Genomic DNA, 20,250 nt, shown 5'->3' on the forward strand with positions numbered 1-20,250 from the left:
TACCAAACTGCACCATTCAAGGGCAGAACCGTGAAGGTTGAGGTGAGACGAGAGGTGATGGATGAGGATAGATTGGTCAATAGTGTTGTAGGCAGCAGAGAGGTCAAGGAGGATGAGGAGGCAGAGACAGCCCTGGTCGCAGATGGACAGAATGTCATTTGTCACTTTGACCAGGGAAGTTTCTGTGCTGTGGGTGGCATAACAACCCGATTGGAGGGCAACGTGAAGGGATTGGCAGGAGAGGAAGGAGCAAAGCTGGGAATCAATGACTCATTCCAGGACCTTGGAGAGGAAAGGGAGGTTGTGGATGGGGCCGTAGTTTGAGAGCAGGATGGGTCCAGGGAGGATTTTTTAAGGATAGGAGTGTTGATGTCTGCTTTTAAAGGGGTGGTATGGTAGAGTGAACAGGGAGAGGTTTATGATGTCTTTGAGAAGAGAGGCTAGGAGGTGGAGCTGGTAGGTAAGGAGAGGGTTAAGGATGGGTTCGAGGTATCAGTTGGTCAGTTTCATGTGGGTTATAGTGGTGATGAGAGAGGAGGGGGAGACAGGTTTTAAGATGTGGAGGGAGTGTTGGGTAGGCACAGGTGTGAGAAAGGGAGATGGGGAGGGCCTAGTAGATGGAAGGGCAGAGGCAGCTGAGTGGATCCCCACGACTTTGGATTTGAGGAAAGCCAGCATTGGCTCACAGTTGGCATTGGATGCGGGGAGGGGCGAGGCATGAGAGGGTGGGCGGATGAGACCTTTGGTGATTGCGAAGACGAGCCAGCCAGATCTGCCGATGGATCGTTAAGTTCGATTTAAGCCAGATGCATTCAGCAGCCAGCACATGTGATTCAAGAGAACGGAGGTGGCTGGTGTAACATGGTGACTTTCATGAGCAGGAACTGAGGGCAGCAAAGGAATCGAGAGTGGAGGAGAGGGAGCTGTGGAGTAGAGTAACTGAGGAAGATAGGTCTTTGCGGGAGAAGCCAACAAGGGAAGGAGTTCAGATAACTCCAAGGCAGCCGAGATAGTGGGGGGGGGATATTTTCCCAGGGGCGGTAGGAGATGGAGATGGTTTGGGTACTGGTTGGGAGAGGCAACGAGGAGTTGAGGGATATGAAGTTTGGTCCGAGATTGCTTTGTTGATGATGGTGAGGTCCGAGATGGTGAGGCCACGAGTGATCACCAGGTGCACGTTGGTGTGGTGTGGAGTGGATGTGGAGGGAGAGGTTGAGGGAGGAGATAAGGGAGGAGATGTCATTCTTCAAAGTGAAGGACATTCTTCATTGTGCTTCTAACATTGTCTCCAGACGATGTGAAATTTCTTGTGAAATGTTGAAATGTGCCTCAATGACACATCTAGTGTTTGAAATGAAAATGTTTAATCCGGAAGAATTGACGAATTCCGTGTTTGACTTGTAGAGGCTAATGATGAGAAACATTTTGGTAAGGACAACATTTTTTAGCAGAAAAAGGTTTGAAGTTTGGGGATGTCAATGATGCTCTGTTTGTTGGCCATTTGTTTCTGTTTCAAGTTAATATCAAGCAATTAGTATTTTGAAACTGGTTTCAGAGAAAAGTTGTTGAATAAATTTCGATTTTGTTTCCAGAACTAAAACAATGTAGAGAAGAGCTGAGAAAATACAGTGAGTAGAATTATTTCATTTTTGGAATATGTATAAGGGCTAAATATTGATGGAATAATTGTTGGCCAGGAGACCTGGAGATAATCCTTTCCCACTGTTACAAATGCCAGGCCAAAAATCCTGATACATTTCTCAATGGCCTTATGGATGTAGGATATTAATGTGCAGTCAATGACTTTAAATGCCCATCATTTATACGCCACGCCTCATAAATTCTTTCCTCCGACTCCCACTGCGAGGAAATGCTGGACTTCCTCGAGTTCAAAATTGAGGGAATCTGCTCAGCTGCCACTGCCATCCCAACTTCCACCCCCTCCATCCCCCCACCCCACACTCCGACCACTACCCATCCCTCCTTCCACACCTTTGAATCTGTCCCCCCTTCTCTATCATCACCACCATATCCTTCATGAAACTCACCACCTGCTCCCTGGACCCCCATCCCCACCCCTCTTCTTAAATCCCAGCTTCATCTCCTTCCTCATTACTCGCAGACATCATTAATCTCTCCCTGTCATCTTGCACTGTTCCTACCCCCTCAAAGCAGCCACTATCACCCCCATCTTGAAGAAACCTTCCCTTGACCCATCACAGCTATCTAGCTACCGGCCCATCTCAAATCTCTCCTTCCTATCCAAGGTCCTTGAGAGAGCCGTTGACTCCCAGCTTCATTCTTTCCTCTCACTCCCTCCATGAACCCCTCCAATCGGATTTCCCTGCTGCCCACAGCACGGAAATTGCTCTGGTCAAGGTCACAATTAACATCCTGACCATATGTGACCAGGGCTCCCTCTGCCACCTCGTCCTCCTCGACCTCTCTTCCACCTTTGATCCTGTGGACCACTCAATCCTCCTCCACTGCCTCTCCTCCCACCTCTACCTTCAAGGTTCTGTCCTTGACTGGTTCAGGTCCTACCTTTCACATCGCCTCCACTTCACCTCTGCAAATGGCTTCTCCTCCAGCCTGCACCATCTCATGCGGTGTTCCTCAGGGCTCTGTCCTTGGTCCCCTCCTCTTCACTCTCTACATGCTCCCACTTGGTGACATCATCCGCAGGCATGGGGTAAATTTCCACATGTATGCGGATGACACCCAACTTTGCCTCCACGCTCAACTCCAGGACTACTGGCGTCCTGATCGACTGCCTGTCCGACATCAAGTCCTGGAAGAGGGACAACTTTCTCCAACTGAACATCAGCAAGACTGAGGGCCTCCTGATTGGCTCATGCCAGCGCCTCCGCAACTTGATTCTGCACCTCCGCACTATCAGCATCGGCCTCCATGGCTGCACACTAAGCTAGTCAGGAACCTGGGTGGCCTACTACTATATCCGCAACATTGCCAGACTCCGCCACTGCCTCACCCCTCAGGGTGCCGAAACTCTCACCCACGCATTCGTCACATCAACGCTCAGTTATGGAAACTCCATCTTCATCAGCCTTCCCAACTCTTCCCTTCACAATCTGCAGATAATCCAAAATTCTGCAACTTCTGTACTCTCGCGCATCAGGATCCGTGACCCTATCACCCCCACCCTGACTCCACTGGCTCCCCATCCTTCAGAGGATCGGATTCAAGATCCTCATCCTCACTTTCAAGGCCATCCATGGCCTTGCCCTCTCCTGCTTCTCTGAACTGCTGACTCCCTTCTAACCTGCTGCTCCATATCTACCGCCCAACCCGGTGATCGGGCTTTCAGCCTCTCTGCCCCCGCACTCTGGAACTCCATCCCACAGTCCCTTTCGCCTCGCTTCCTCCCTGGCCTCCTTCAAGGCCAGTCTCAAGACCCTCCTCTTCGATCGTGCCTTTGGTCACCTTCCCACTTCTCTGCCTTCCCTTAGCCCTACCCCACCACTCACCCACGCTCGGGTCCTGACGCCTGACTGTCCATGGCCTTGGGACATCCTCCAAATGAGAAAGGCGCTATATAAATGTAATTTTGTTGTTGTAGTTGCGATTTCGAATAATTCCATGTGAAATGGTTTGTGAGGATTTGACTTTAGCCACAAAATCAAATGCAAGGATTGCTGTAGTAATAATTATGTTTGACTTGTAGAGGATAAGGATGAGAAAGCTTTAGGTAAGGACAACTTTTTATTAAGTTAAGCATTGTAACATTTCCTCAGAAAGAAAGTTATTCTGTTCTTCCCTTTCCAAACTGAAGATTTAAATTGCTAAAGTTTAAGATCATTCTGTATAATTAACCCTTTTAAGGTAGGAAAACCCAGCACATGCCCAGATGGCAAATCAGGCAGATAATTGTGTTTTCTGTTTCCTCTGAGGTATTATTATTGTAAATGTAACCTGAAACATCCTGAGCTGCACTGCACCATTCGCACAACCTCCCGAACTTTGTAGACTGTTTTGAAGAAAAGCATTTCCCCAATAATTCTTTAAACCTGATCATATTTACAGAAGCAGAACGGGACGACAAGAAAACAGGTAGATTGTGAGAAGGTGGATGTTGTTACATTACGATTGATTTCGAATTTCGTTGATACTTTTCCTTTTGCTCAGGTTACAGTTTAATAGAAATAAACTCAATAGCATTGTAAACAATGTACATCTGGCAGGTTTATTGTGTGTTTATTTTATTGTGATATAGTAAAATCTCCTGATCTTTGTTTTTCAGAACTGGCTGATTGTCAGAAAGAATTGAAAGCTGCGCGTGAGTATAAAGTCTACATATCTATACACACGTTGGAAGTGATGTATTTGTTGCTTTTTGATCAGAAGTTCCTTGAACAATATTTCGTTGAACGATCGTTGTGTTGGAAAACATATTCTTGAGCTCTGCCATGTTATCAAATCCACCACAATGTACATTTGGTTTTGTAGATGAGGTCCTTTGCAAATCTAATATTCTGATCCTTTTTATTCCATTAGAAGAAAAAGCCTATGATAAACTAACACCAGAAGGTAGATTGGATGCTTTACATTATGATCAGTGGGCAACTAATATTTGATTATTTTACAAGAGAACATAATTGATGTGAGTTGAATTAATTTAACAATCAAACATCAGGTCCTTTCATATACATCTGTACATAATTATGTTTACAGTGAAAAAACTGATCATGTTACAAGACGGTATGTATTGATAAAAGATTCAAGATTTTATAGGTTTGAAGAAATTTTCTTTTAGCTTCAATTACTTTTATTGCATTTTGATCTGTTTGTGTTCAATTTAATACTGCAATACTTTTGAAGAATAAAGTTACACAGTTTGTAGGATTGCTAGTTTTTTGTTAACACAAAGAATTATCATGTGATTTCCAGAAAAGAAAGCGTGTGAAATATCACTGGATAAATTAGGTAAGAAAGTGGAGGATATGTGTAAAACTGCTAAGAAAAGAACATGTGCGGTGCACACACTGTTCATAACTGCAGCCAATTCCATATTTTGGCCAATGTGGAAGGAAATGTTTACACGTTGTATTGTGAATCCGCATTTTTGTGACCAAGGCTGGTGAGAAATAATGCAAATATTTTTGTTGATTTGAGCAGAAAGGCGAATAAGAAGCAATTGGAAGGTAAAATCCCATGGCATCAATGTGTATTTTTCTATCACTTACCTACATTTCAAAACATAGTCATCTTATTGTCATTAACAATCACTGGCATCTCATTTACACTTTGTTTCTTGTGTTTAGAATTTGAGAAGGTTGATGGGACCTTGAAAGAAAAAGGTGCGGAACAAATATGAATGAATATTATATTATAAATGGATTATTTCTTATGATAATATATATTCTAGTTATGATATAAGTGATGTATGTAACTGATTGTTTATTTCAGTCTCTCCGTTCGAGGGTTATAGTTCACTGTGTGTTAATTACTGTGTTGCCCAACAGAGAAGCTACTTACTGAAAGGGAAAAAGGTATTGCCATCGATTTGCTTTATGTAACATGATCCCTGAAACTTGGCTGTTGTTTCCTTTCGTTTCTCGAATAGATGTAAAACTGGACAAAACAATCTGTTTTACAGTGACTGATGTAATGTGCAGAATCTTCTTACCTTGAACTAAATTGACCATCGACTGTGCAGCGTTTACCATCCAACTATATTGATATGAAAATAAAATTGTTCCCTCTCATCTGTGTTTGCTTTGCAGAACAAACCTCTTGCCAAGCAAGACTGAAAGCTGCGAGTAAGGAAACAGCCTTTTGTTATCTGCTCCCTCTTGGGGACATCATCCACAGACACGGGGTCAACTTCCACATGTATGCGGATGACACCCAACTCTATCTCTCTGCCTCCCCCCGACTCCAGGACAACTGCTGTCCAACAGAATGTCAGTCAGACATCAAGGCCGGGATGAGAGCTAACTTTCTTCAATTGATGTGAACAAAATCGAGGCTCTCCTGATTGTCTCCCGTCATCTCCTCCACACCACAGGCGCTGACACCATCACCATCCAAGCATGCACACTGCACCTCACGGAGCCAGTCCAAAACCTTGGCACTTGTGTAACTTCAACTTTGTTTTCTCCATATCGTGCCATGATCGCTCGGCCATCCACCCCTCTGCAACATCTCACACCGCCGGCCGCTAAAACACCCATCCATGCCTTCATAACGTTCAGGCTTGACTATGCAAACCAGCTGCTTGTCAGCCTCCCCAACAACTCTCTGCAGCGGCTGCAGATCATCTAGAACGCTGTAGCCCATTTCCTCTCCAGCACCAGGCTTTATGACCCTATCATCCCCATCCTTATTTTTATTATATTATATCCTCGCCCGTCTCCACTGGTTTTCCATCATACAGAGGCTACAGGCAAGATCCTGGTTCTCACCTACTAAGTGTCCCATGCCCTTGATCCCCACTACCACTGGTACCACCAGAATCCCTACCAACCTGGTCGCTGCTTCTGTTTCCGTGGGCTCCGGCCTGCTTCACGACCCGGCCTTGCCTGCACAATCACTGTAGAGAGGCCTTCAACCCTGCCATTATTCTCTGCAACACCATGCTGCAATCCCTCATCCTTGCCCCCTACACTCAATCTCCCTCCTTCCCACCTTGCCTTCCAATCTCGACTCCCAGTTCGGGTCCAATTGTTCTCCTGCAGAAGATACTACCAGCTGGTACAAGAAAAACAACTTGAAGATAGGGAAAGAATGCCTGGGAAAGTGCACAGAGCGGGAAAGAAGTCATGGGGGAAAAAAGAGTTAGAACACGGATGGCTGGCGAAAAAGGTTATAAAAATCGGTAGCAAAACAAGTTTTTTGGAGCCTCTGAGCAGAGGAAAGGGACAAACCTCTATGGAGTGGACTCCAAAGGCAACACGTCCAGCTCTCGCCGGAGTGGACCACCAGACACGTTTACAGCCAGAAAGAAGCCATTTGCAGCCAACAGCACACAAGAGACAATGTTTGACTTTTGTGCCAGCTTTAGAATTTCATTACTATTTCCTGCTGCTCGGTAGTATCTCTTCTACTTACTAAAACACACAGCCAACATACACACAAAACAGTTCGAGATTATTTAGGCACATTTCATATATCACATAATATTGTTTTTACACATGTTTAGAATTTTAGTATTGAGTGTATCTTGTTAAGATAGTGCTTCAGTTGTCATTTAAGCGGATGAGTAATGATAATGCGTCGGGTGTAATTTGATGCTTAGGCTTGTGTGGTTTTATAATTTCTAATAAAACATTTTAATAATATCCTTGGTGTGGTTTCTGACAAATGCTTGAACCCAATTTCACACTGTTGCTAACCTCAATCTTCGATATAGATACGAATAAACAATTGACAACGACAAAAAGAAAAACATACACACACTCACACTCAGAAGCAGAAAATTATACCCTTCCAAACAAAACAGGAACAAGGCATTCACCAGAATCAAGGGAGGATCTAAACAGCTGAAGAATTTATCTTTTTTGTTTTAGACTTAGAGAAAGTGAAAGAAAGCTTGAAAACTACAGGTACAGAAAATAGTGCAATCTAAATTATATAAATGTAGATTTGTGTATGTGCACATGATATATCATAGAATATTGAATAGAATTCAGGTTCACAACCAGAAATAAGACTTTGGAATTTTCTAAAATGTGCAGTTTACGTTTTATATCATGATATAGTCATATTACATAATATATTTGAATGCCCGCTATTTGTTGTTTTCCTCAACAGAAGAATCAATTGAAGAGAAAGATAAAGGTAATTAAGTTGATCTGAGAGAGGAGATTTGTCAAACGTTTGATCACTGATATCCATTACAATCTCTCGGTTCCTCTTTCGATATCAGACTCCCTTCATTAAAGGCACCAAATGGGTTATTCATGGATCATCCTCTCCTTGTGTTTGTCCTCCTTCGGAGAGGCAGTCGATAACACAATCTGAAGCCATCTGTCGACTGATTGAAACAAATTTGCTTCATCAAATATTCTTTATCAGAAAGAGACACTTGTGAAGAAGAGATAAAAGCAGCAAGTAAGAATATATAATTCATTTAAAGATTTGGGAGGAGGGATGTTATTTGTTTTGTTGCTCACAATATGAAAATTGGTGAAAATAGGTGAGGCGTATGAAGAGCAATTTAAGGCAGATATCAAGAGGCATTTCATTACACAATGGTGATCAAAGTTGAGCAATCGTATATTAAACAGTAATAAACTGGAATGTGTGAACAACAACAACACAACTAAATTTGTATAGTGCATGCGAGGACACATGGGAGGAAATCCGAAGGCACTGGACAGTCAGTGTTTTGGAGCTGCAGGTCAGGATTGGGGAGGGTGGAGGTCAGTGGGGAAAGCAGATTAATCGAAAGCACAGTCTAAGTGGAGGGTATGGAGATCAGTCTTGACGGTGGCAAGGGAGGGGGCGAGGCAGAGGGACTTGCAGGATGGAGTTCCAGAGGGTGGGGCAGAGTGGCAGAAGCGCAACTCGCCAATTGTGGGGCAGATGAGGCTGGGAACGTGAAGCAGGCCGGAGCCCGCTGAGCGGAGTGAGCGGGCAGGATGGTAGGAGGTTAGGAGGTCTCAGATGTAGTGGAGTGGAAGGCCATGGAGGGTTTTGAATGTGTGAACCACAATCTTGAACTGATGGATATGAACTACAGATTTCTGGATGATCTGCAGCTTTTGGGGGAGGATTTGGGGAGTCCAACACTCAAGGCGTTTGCGTATTCAAACTTTGATATTATGAATGTGTGTATGAGGGTTTTGGCAACTTGCGGTGTGAGACAGTGACAGGGCAAGGAGATGGGGTGGATGTGAGGAAGCACTGATGGGAGCCAATCAGTAGGGCCTCGGTCTTGATGATATTCAATTGAAGTTAGCTCTCATCCAAATACTCTATCAGGACAGGAGTCATCCTGGAGTCGAGGGTGGAGGCAAAGAGGTAGCGTTGGGTGTCATCTACATATATGTGGAAGTTGACCCCATGTCTGCAGATGATGTCACCAAGAGGGAGCATTTAGATGTTGAAGAGGAGGGTCCAAGGACAGAGCCTTGAGGAACGCCGCACGAGATCCTGCGGGGGCTAGAGGAGAAACCGTTTGTGGGGATGAAGTGGAGGTGGTTTGAGTGGTACAATCTGAACCATTCAAGGGCAGAACCGTGAAGGTTGAGGTGAGACGAGAGGTGATGGATGAGGATAGATTGGTCAATAGTGTTGTAGGCAGCAGAGAGGTCAAGGAGGATGAGGAGGCAGAGACAGCCCTGGTCGCAGATGGACAGAATGTCATTTGTCACTTTGACCAGGGAAGTTTCTGTGCTGTGGGTGGCATAACAACCCGATTGGAGGGCAACGTGAAGGGATTGGCAGGAGAGGAAGGAGCAAAGCTGGGAATCAATGACTCATTCCAGGACCTTGGAGAGGAAAGGGAGGTTGTGGATGGGGCCGTAGTTTGAGAGCAGGATGGGTCCAGGGAGGATTTTTTAAGGATAGGAGTGTTGATGTCTGCTTTTAAAGGGGTGGTATGGTAGAGTGAACAGGGAGAGGTTTATGATGTCTTTGAGAAGAGAGGCTAGGAGGTGGAGCTGGTAGGTAAGGAGAGGGTTAAGGATGGGTTCGAGGTATCAGTTGGTCAGTTTCATGTGGGTTATAGTGGTGATGAGAGAGGAGGGGGAGACAGGTTTTAAGATGTGGAGGGAGTGTTGGGTAGGCACAGGTGTGAGAAAGGGAGATGGGGAGGGCCTAGTAGATGGAAGGGCAGAGGCAGCTGAGTGGATCCCCACGACTTTGGAGTTGAGGAAAGCCAGCATTGGCTCACAGTTGGCATTGGATGCGGGGAGGGGCGAGGCATGAGAGGGTGGGCGGATGAGACCTTTGGTGATTGCGAAGACGAGCCAGCCAGATCTGCCGATGGATCGTTAAGTTCGATTTAAGCCAGATGCATTCAGCAGCCAGCACATGTGATTCAAGAGAACGGAGGTGGCTGGTGTAACATGGTGACTTTCATGAGCAGGAACTGAGGGCAGCAAAGGAATCGAGAGTGGAGGAGAGGGAGCTGTGGAGTAGAGTAACTGAGGAAGATAGGTCTTTGCGGGAGAAAGCCAACAAGGGAAGGAGTTCAGATAACTCCAAGGCAGCCGAGATAGTGGGGGGGGGGATATTTTCCCAGGGGCGGTAGGAGATGGAGATGGTTTGGGTACTGGTTGGGAGAGGCAACGAGGAGTTGAGGGATATGAAGTTTGGTCCGAGATTGCTTTGTTGATGATGGTGAGGTCCGAGATGGTGAGGCCACGAGTGATCACCAGGTGCACGTTGGTGTGGTGTGGAGTGGATGTGTAGGGAGAGGTTGAGGGAGGAGATAAGGGAGGAGATGTCATTCTTCAAAGTGAAGGACATTCTTCATTGTGCTTCTAACATTGTCTCCAGACGATGTGAAATTTCTTGTGAAATGTTGAAATGTGCCTCAATGACACATCTAGTGTTTGAAATGAAAATGTTTAATCCGGAAGAATTGACGAATTCCGTGTTTGACTTGTAGAGGCTAATGATGAGAAACATTTTGGTAAGGACAACATTTTTTAGCAGAAAAAGGTTTGAAGTTTGGGGATGTCAATGATGCTCTGTTTGTTGGCCATTTGGTTCTGTTTCTATTTAATATCAAGCAATTAGTATTTTGAAACTGGTTTCAGAGGAAAGGTGTTGAATACATTTCGATTTTGTTTCCAGAACTAAAAAAATGTCGAGAAGAGCTGAGAAAATACAGTGAGTAGAATTATTTCATTTTTGGAATATGTATAAGGGCTAAATATTGATGGAATAATTGTTGGCCAGGAGACCTGGAGATAATCCTTTCCCACTGTTACAAATGCCAGGCCAAAAATCCTTGATACATTTCTCAATGGCCTTATGGATGTAGGATATTAATGTGCAGTCAATGACTTTAAATGCCCATCATTTATACGCCACGCCTCATAAATTCTTTCCTCCGACTCCCACTGCGAGGAAATGCTGGACTTCCTCGAGTTCAAAATTGAGGGAATCTGCTCAGCTGCCACTGCCATCCCAACTTCCACCCCCTCCATCCCCCCACCCCACACTCCGACCACTACCCATCCCTCCTTCCACACCTTTGAATCTGTCCCCCCTTTCTCTATCATCACCACCATATCCTTCATGAAACTCACCACCTGCTCCCTGGACCCCCATCCCCACCCCTCTTCTTAAATCCCAGCTTCATCTCCTTCCTCATTACTCGCAGACATCATTAATCTCTCCCTGTCATCTTGCACTGTTCCTACCCCCTCAAAGCAGCCACTATCACCCCCATCTTGAAGAAACCTTCCCTTGACCCATCACAGCTATCTAGCTACTGGCCCATCTCAAATCTCTCCTTCCTATCCAAGGTCCTTGAGAGAGCCATTGCCTCACAGCTTCATTCTTTCCTCTCACTCCCTCCATGAACCCCTCCAATCGGATTTCCCTGCTGCCCACAGCACGGAAACTGCTCTGGTCAAGGTCACAATTGACATCCTGACCATATGTGACCAGGGCTCCCTCTGCCACCTCGTCCTCCTCAACCTATCTTCCGCCTTTGATCCTGTGGACCACTCAATCCTCCTCCACTGCCTCTCCTCCCACCTCTACCTTCAAGGTTCTGTCCTTGACTGGTTCAGGTCCTACCTTTCACATCGCCTCCACTTCGCCTCTGCAAATGGCTTCTCCTCCAGCCTGCACCATCTCATGCGGTGTTCCTCAGGGCTCTGTCCTTGGTCTCCTCCTCTTCACTCTCTACATGCTCCCACTTGGTGACATCATCCGCAGGCATGGGGTAAATTTCCACATGTATGCGGATGACACCCAACTTTGCCTCCACACTCAACTCCAGGACTACTGGCGTCCTGATCGACTGCCTGTCCGACATCAAGTCCTGGAAGAGGGACAACTTTCTCCAACTGAACATCAGCAACTCTGAGGGCCTCCTGATTGGCTCATGCCAGCGCCTCCGCAACTTGACTCTGCACCTCCGCACTATCAGCATCGGCCTCCATGGCTGCACACTAAGCTAGTCAGGAACCTGGGTGGCCTACTACTACATCCACAACATTGCCAGACTCCGCCACTGCCTCACCCCTCAGGGTGCTGAAACTCTCACCCACGCATTCGTCACATCAACGTTCAGTTATGGAAACTCCATCTTCATCAGCCTNCAACTCTTCCCTTCACAATCTGCAGATAATCCAAAATTCTGCAACTTCTGTACTCTCGCGCATCAGGCTCCGTGACCCTATCACCGCCACCCTGACTCCACTGGCTCCCCATCCTTCAGAGGATCGGATTCAAGATCCTCATCCTCACTTTCAAGGCCATCCATGGCCTTGCCCTCTCCTGCTTCTCTGAACTGCTGACTCCCTTCTAACCTGCCTGCTCCATATCTACCGCCCAACCCGGTGATCGGGCTTTCAGCCTCTCTGCCCCCGCACTCTGGAACTCCATCCCACAGTCCCTTTCGCCTCGCTTCCTCCCTGGCCTCCTTCAAGGCCAGTCTCAAGACCCTCCTCTTCGATCGTGCCTTTGGTCACCTTCCCACTTCTCTGCCTTCCCTTAGCCCTACCCCACCACTCACCCACGCTCGGGTCCTGACGCCTGACTGTCCATGGCCTTGGGACATCCTCCAAATGAGAAAGGCGCTATATAAATGTAATTTTGTTGTTGTAGTTGCGATTTCGAATAATTCCATGTGAAATGGTTTGTGAGGATTTGACTTTAGCCACAAAATCAAATGCAAGGATTGCTGTAGTAATAATTATGTTTGACTTGTAGAGGATAAGGATGAGAAAGCTTTAGGTAAGGACAACTTTTTATTAAGTTAAGCATTGTAACATTTCCTCAGAAAGAAAGTTGTTCTGTTCTTCCCTTTCCATACTGAAAATTAAAATTTCTAAAGTTTAAGATCATTCTGTATAATTAACCCTTTTAAGGTAGGAAAACCCAGCACATGCCCAGATGGCAAATCAGGCAGATAATTGTGTTTTCTGTTTCCTCTGAGGTATTATTATTGTAAATGTAACCTGAAACATCCTGAGCTGCACTGCACCATTCGCACAACCTCCTTAACTTTGTAGATTGTTTTGAAGAAAAGCATTTCCCCAATAATTCTTCAAACCTGATCATATTTACAGAAGCAGAACGGGACGACAAGAAAACAGGTAGATTGTGAGAAGGTGGATGTTGTTACATTACGATTGATTTCGAATTTCGCTGATACTTTTCTTTTTACTCAGGTTCCAGTTTAATGGAAATAAACTCAATAGCATTGTAAACAATGTACATCTGGCAGGTTTATTGTGTGGCCATTATTTTGTGTCTATATTATTATGATATAGTAAACTTTCCTGATCTTTGTTTTTCAGAACTGGCTGATTGTCAGAAAGGACTAAAAGCTGCGCGTGAGTATAAACTCTACATATCTATACACACGTTGCACGTGATGTATTTTTATGCATTTTTCGTCAGAAGTTCCTTGAACAATATTGGACGATCGTTGTGTTGGAAAACATATACTTGAGCTCTGCCATGTTATCAAATCCGCCACAATGTACATTTGGTTTTGTAGTTCAGGCCCTTTGCAAATCTAATATTCTGATCCTTTTTATTCCAACAGAAGAAAAAGCCTATGATAAACTAACACCAGAAGGTAGATTGGATGCTTTACATTACGATTCGTGGGAACTAATATTTGGTTCTATTACAAGGGACATAATTGAGTGAGTTGAATTAATTCAACAATCAAACATAAGGTCCTTTCATATACATTTGTACATAATTATATTTACAGTGAAAAAATTGATCATGTTACAAGACGGTATGTATTGAGAAAAGATTCAAGATTTCATAAATTTTCTTTTCACTTCGATTACTGCTTTTATTGCAGCTTAATCTGTTTGTGTTCAATTTAATACTGAAATAGTTTGGAAGAATAAAGTTACACAGGTTGCAAGGCTGCTATAGTTTGTTGTTAACACAAAGAATTATAATGTGAATTCCAGAAAAGAAAGCGTGTGAAATGTCACTGAATAAATTAGGTGAGAAAATGGTGGATATGTGTGAAACTGCTAAGAAAAGAACATGTGCGGTGCACACACTGTTCATAACTGCAGCCAATTCCATATTTTGGCCAATGTGGAAGGAAATGTTTACACGTTGTATTGTGAATCCGCATTTTTGTGACCAAGGCTGGTGAGAAATAATGCAAATATTTTTGTTGATTTGAGCAGATAAGGCGAATAAGAAGCAATTGGAAGGTAAAATCCCATGGCATCAATGTGTATTTTTCTATCACTTACCTACATTTCAAAACATAGTCATCTTATTGTCATTAACAATCACTGGCATCTCATTTACACTTTGTTTCTTGTGTTTAGAATTTGAGAAGGTTGATGGGACCTTGAAAGAAAAAGGTGCGGAACAAATATGAATTGATTTTCTCTTTTAAAATGAAGAAAAGGGTTTATTTGCATGTTATATATAAATTAATTTGAGTTATGATAATAATAATAATCCTTGCATTTGATATAGCGCTTTTCACGTTGGGAGGACGTCCCAAAGCGCTTCACAGAACACACTGTAAAGTGAACTGACTGTATATTTGTGGGCGAACGCGGCAGCCAATTGTGCGCAGCAATGTCCCACAAACAGTCGGAGATTGAAAATGACCAATTTATTATTGGTTTTGGTTTTGGAGGGATTATTATTAGGCTCTGTGTGGAGTAAGGAAACTTGCCCAAGGTTTCACTCTGCCTGGAATTGAACTCAGGTCTCTCATTGCAAAGCGAGTGCTCTAACCACTGAGCTACAGGACTCCACATGATACAAGTGATGTATGTAACTGATTGTTTATTTCAGTCTCTCCGTTCAAGGGTTATAGTTCACTGTGTATTAATTACTGTGTTGCCCAACAGAGAAGCTACTTACTGAAAGAGAAAAAGGTATTGCCATTGATTTGCTTTATGTAACTGATCCCTGAAACTTGGCTGTTGTTTGCTTTCGTTTCTCAAATAGATGTAAAACTGGACAAAAAAATCTGTTTTACAGTGACTGAAATAAAGTGCAGAATCTTCTTACCTTGAACTAAATTGACAATCGACTGTACAGTGTTTACCATCCAACTATGTTTATATGGAAATAAAATTGTTCCCTCTCATCTGTGTTTGCTTTGCAGAACAAACCTCTTGCCAAGCAAGACTGAAAGCTGCGAGTAAGGAAACAGCCTTTTATTATCTGCTCCCTCTTGGGGACATCATCCACAGACACGGGGTCAACTTCCACATGTATGCGGATGACACTCAACTCTATCTCTCTGCCTCCCCCCCCGACTCCAGGACAACTGCTGTCCAACAGAATGTCTGTCAGACATCAAGGCCCGGATGAGAGCTCCCGGCAGCTCCTCCATACTACAGATGCTGACAACATCTCTATTCAAAGATGCACACTGCACCTCACTGAGCCAGTCCAAAACCTTGGCATCTTGTTTCAACTTCAACTATTGTTTGTACTCCATATCCGTGCCATGATTCGCTCGGCCATCCACCCCTCTGCAACATCTCACACCGCCGGCCGCTAAAACACCCATCCATGCCTTCATAACGTTCAGGCTTGACTATGCAAACCAGCTGCTTGTCAGCCTCCCCAACAACTCTCTGCAGCGGCTGCAGATCATCTAGAACGCTGTAGCCCATTTCCTCTCCAGCACCAGGCTTTATGACCCTATCATCCCCATCCTTATTTTATTATTATTATATCCTCGCCCGTCTCCACTGGTTTTCCATCATACAGAGGCTACAGGCAAGATCCTGGTTCTCACCTACTAAGTGTCCCATGCCCTTGATCCCCACTACCACTGGTACCACCAGAATCCCTACCAACCTGGTCGCTGCTTCTGTTCCGTGGGCTCCGGCCTGCTTCACGACCCGGCCTTGCCTGCACAATCACTGTAGAGAGGCCTTCAACCCTGCCATTATTCTCTGCAACACCATGCTGCAATCCCTCATCCTTGCCCCCTACACTCAATCTCCCTCCTTCCCACCTTGCCTTCCAATCTCGACTCCCAGTTCGGGTCCAAAATTTAAAATGTTCATCGTATTGAGAAATCTGACTCCAACAGAAGAAGGAAAAGAACCAGACCAAGCAGATGAAGCCAAACCAAGAGAGGAAAAGAAACCGGTGGATGTAAAGAAGAAAGGTAGTTACTTGCCCGTTTGAAAGTTTTACTATATTGGTCAGTTATTTCCCACCTCCAGGGTACATTTCAGTTCCATTCAACATACATTTATTTGGGTTCCCATTTCTGTGTGTGTTGTGATGCTTTTCTCCTGGGTTTGGCGCTGACTGTGGAAATGCAAAATATTGGACGTTGCAAAACAGCAGTGAATGAATGACACAAATGCTTCATAGATTTCTTGTCAATTTTATCAGAAGAGGATGATCTTAAAGCAAAAATCTCTGCCCTAAGTAAGAATACTTTTTTATTTGTTTAAGTATTGTGATGAGATGTTTGGTTGGTTATAACATTCTTTTGTGTAGGTTATTCTGCTTTTGTTTTCACTGAGATTTCAGGGTGTTTAACTTACTGGTAAATCTGTATTAGTAGTTGGTTGGAAATATTGAGGAAATCACTTGTACAGACCATGGATTACTCAGATAATTGCATGTTTTGAACTATACGATTGTCAGTTGTAAATTGATGTTGTAATTGTTAACGGTTAACATCTGTCGTGGTATTTCATCAACAACACTTAATATCACACAACAACAACAACAAAATTACATTCACAGATGTCCTTTCATGTCGGGAGGACGTCCCAAAGCGCTGCCTTTACAGGTTGCTGTGTTGCTAATGAAGGAGCATTCAATAACTAACGTGTTTAACCACTATTATTTTTCTAGAAGCGGAGATTAAAGACATAGAAAAAGGTAAATACTGAAACGATTTGAAAGTTGATATGAAATTCATGAGTCATATCTGTGACTGAGCTTCTGCATCTTTTGCTGCAAAGATATCATTTCTATTGAAATATTTTATGTTCTGATGGTTGTGGGGAAAACAAGAAGAGGTTTAAACGCAATATGAGAAACATTGATTACGCCTCAGTTTATACAGTTATTGATGTGTGGATATTTGTTATGTAACCTCAACCTCTTTCATCGTGTGTGTGCATTGGGATTTCATGTGTTGATGATTCTTGTGAATGTGATGTGTTCCTCTTACTGTGTTGGAAAGGAAACGGCAGCCGTAGGTTGGAGTTTGGTTCTCCCCAAGCAAGAGAATCATTCACTGTTGAAATAAAAATACCTCATAAATATTTTGTTTGCTTTTCAGAAATAGAAGAGTGTAAAAAGCTCACAGTCCTGGCAGGTGAGACTGATGTCCAGAAAGCCTTGTGAAATGGGTCATGTCAACATCCTTGTTGTGAGTCGAGTCTATCCTTTCCCAAGTGCAGCGCCCAGCACATAATACCAAACTGCAAACACTTCTTAACTTCTCACCCTTTCACCTTTCCTCACTGTGTTCTCTTGTATTATTAGTTACATGAGGTCGTCAGTTGGTGGTTCTGTTTCTCTCGGCTTCTTTTCTGGCTGCCCGGCTCAAGGGAGCAAAGTCAGCAACAGGCAATGAGTGTATTCTCACGCAGTGCTTAATGGATTCTTTGCTTGGGCTTTAGAGCAAGAGGTTGTTGCAGAGGACGAGGACACAGCAAGTAAGCCCAGATTATTTGTGTTAAATAAACCCCTAAAAACTGCCACCATCACTCCCACTTTGAAAAAACCCTCCCTTGATGCGTTGCAGCTATCAAACTACCGGCCCATCTCCAACCTGCCCTTCCTGTCCAAGGTCCTTGAAAGAGTTGTCACCTCCCATCTGCGCTCTTCCCTCTCCACCCATGCATTACTCGAACCCCTTCAGTCGGGTTTCCGTGCTGCCCATAGCACTGAAACCGCCCTGGTCAAGGTCACCAATGACATCTTGACCATCTGCGACCAGGGCTCCCTCTGCCTCCTCGTCCTCCTCGACCTATCGGCAGCATTGGATACGGTCGACCACGCTATCCTCCTCCACCGCTTGTCATCCCACCTCAACCTTCAAGGCCCTGTCCTTGAGTGGTTTAAGTCGTACCTCTCCCACCGTCTTCATTTTGTTTCCACATACGGCTTTTCCTCCGGTCCCCGCACTGTCTCGTGTGGTATCCCTCAGGGCACTGTCCTCGGTCCCCTCCTCTTCACCCTCTATGTGCTCCCCCTCGGTGACATCATCCCCAGACATGGGGTCATTTTGTTCTTGTTGTACATTTCCCATTGGAGAATTCCCTCAATCTAAACTAATTTTATGGCTTTTCAAAAATAGAATTAAAAACAGAAAGTGCAGGGACAGGTGAGCTTTAAAATTTGATCAAAATCACATTCTTTGGCTTCTGTTGCTTTGACCTGAATATTTTTCTTGTGAGAAGACACGATTACGGTTGTGCTCTGATCAGTTCTTGTTTCACAGCGTCTCTCCTCACATATATCCTCAGATACATCAGTTTGCGAGGAATCAGTTAGATCACACTGGGTTGTTGTGCTCAAATGTGTCATTGTTTGTGTTGGGGTCGGGGTGTCAGTGGCTTCATGTTGTGATGACGGTTGTGAGTTTCTATCTGAAATACTTATACAGTTTGAGAAGAGTTGTACCCAATTCATGACACTATTGTGTTATGTAACAAAAAAATCACTCTGTTTTTCAGAGCTGGAAGAGTGTAAAACAAAACTAAAGGAAGCAGGTAGGGAAGAGGTTTCTGAATTTCAAATAAGAAAATGATATTTTTTCTGCTGATTATACAATTCATATCGATAGGAAATAATACTTAAGTGTGAATCTTAATAATTGTTTTTTGCTTACAGAGGATCTTAAAATTAAACAAACTGCGGGTAAATGTTCATATACTGTTACACATCACAGTGTAAATGCTATTATTCCTTTTGTCGGCAATACATTTTTGATCTGACTGACATATATTAGAATATACAGCACAGGAACAGCCATTCGGCTCAGCTGGTCTATGCCGGTGTTTATATGTTCCACATGAGCCTCCTCCTGCCCTTCCTCAACTAAACCTTCAAGCGTAACCTTCTATTCCTTTCTCCCTCATGTACCTCTCGAGCTTTCCCTTAAATAATTCTATGCTATTTGCCTCAACAACTCCTTGTGGTAACGATTTCCACATTCCCACTACTCTCTGTGTGAAGAAATTTCTTCTACCTCTGCTATTTGATCTATTTGTGACTATTTTATACAGCGAACGTCTTTTGAACATCATGATTTCGCTCAATCTGTTGCTAACTTTAATGTCAGATACAGATATAAATAAACAGTCGATAATGACATGTAGACAAACATACACGTGAACGCAAACACTCAGAGGAAGCAAATCACACCTTCCCAAGCAAATCAGGAACCAGGCATTCACCAGTATCAAGGGAGCATCTAAACAGGTGGCACTGAGCTGAAGATTTTATGTTTCTTGTTTTAGATTTAGAGAAAGCGAAAGAAAGTTTGAAAACTACAGGTACAGAAAATAATGTGTTTTAAATTATATCCACATAGATTTATGTATATGCACGTGGTATATCATAGAATATTAGATATAATTCAGTCTCACAACCAGAAATAAGATATTTGGAATTTGATAAAATGTGCAGATAACGTATTAATATCATGATATAATCATATTACATAATATATTTGAATGCCCGCTAATTCTTGCTTTCCTCAACAGAGGAATCAATTGAAAAGAATGATAAAGGTAATGACATTGATCTGAGAGAGGAGATTTGTCAAACAATTGATCACTGATATCCATTACAATCTCTCGGTTCCTCTTTTGATATCAGACTCCCTTCATTAAAGGCACCGAATGGGTTGTTTATGGATCATCCTCTCCTTGTGTTTGTCCTCCTTCGGAGAGGCAGTCGATAACACAATCTGAATCCACCTGTCGATTGATTGAAACAAATTTGCTTAAAAAAATGTTCTTTTTCAGAAAGAGACACTTGTGAAGAAGAGATAAAAGCAGCAAGTGAGAATATATAATTCATTTAAAGATTTGGGAGGAGGGATTTCAGTTGTTTTGTTGCTCACAATGTAAAAATTGGTAAAAATAGGTGAGGCGTATGAAG

The 20,250-nt window shown here is 43.6% G+C and overlaps 1 protein-coding gene across 1 annotated transcript in view; it reads left to right on the top strand.

Moving 5' to 3' along the window:
• The window catches only part of LOC103179160 (protein Hook homolog 3-like), an 86,155-nt gene that overhangs the window by 33,561 nt on the left and 32,344 nt on the right, over positions 1-20,250 (top strand). The window contains exons 29-42 of the mRNA XM_042342022.1: positions 1,593-1,628; positions 4,045-4,071; positions 4,262-4,297; positions 4,516-4,548; positions 4,693-4,719; positions 4,909-4,944; positions 14,316-14,342; positions 14,463-14,498; positions 15,000-15,026; positions 15,260-15,295; positions 16,202-16,279; positions 16,513-16,548; positions 16,984-17,010; positions 17,417-17,452. Of these exons, the coding sequence (XP_042197956.1) occupies positions 1,593-1,628; positions 4,045-4,071; positions 4,262-4,297; positions 4,516-4,548; positions 4,693-4,719; positions 4,909-4,944; positions 14,316-14,342; positions 14,463-14,498; positions 15,000-15,026; positions 15,260-15,295; positions 16,202-16,279; positions 16,513-16,548; positions 16,984-17,010; positions 17,417-17,452 (498 nt within the window). The remainder of the gene's footprint in view (positions 1-1,592; positions 1,629-4,044; positions 4,072-4,261; positions 4,298-4,515; positions 4,549-4,692; positions 4,720-4,908; positions 4,945-14,315; positions 14,343-14,462; positions 14,499-14,999; positions 15,027-15,259; positions 15,296-16,201; positions 16,280-16,512; positions 16,549-16,983; positions 17,011-17,416; positions 17,453-20,250) is intronic.

Source organism: Callorhinchus milii, unplaced genomic scaffold (genome assembly GCF_018977255.1).
Source record: "Callorhinchus milii isolate IMCB2004 unplaced genomic scaffold, IMCB_Cmil_1.0 Scaffold19, whole genome shotgun sequence".
NCBI lineage: Eukaryota > Metazoa > Chordata > Chondrichthyes > Chimaeriformes > Callorhinchidae > Callorhinchus > Callorhinchus milii.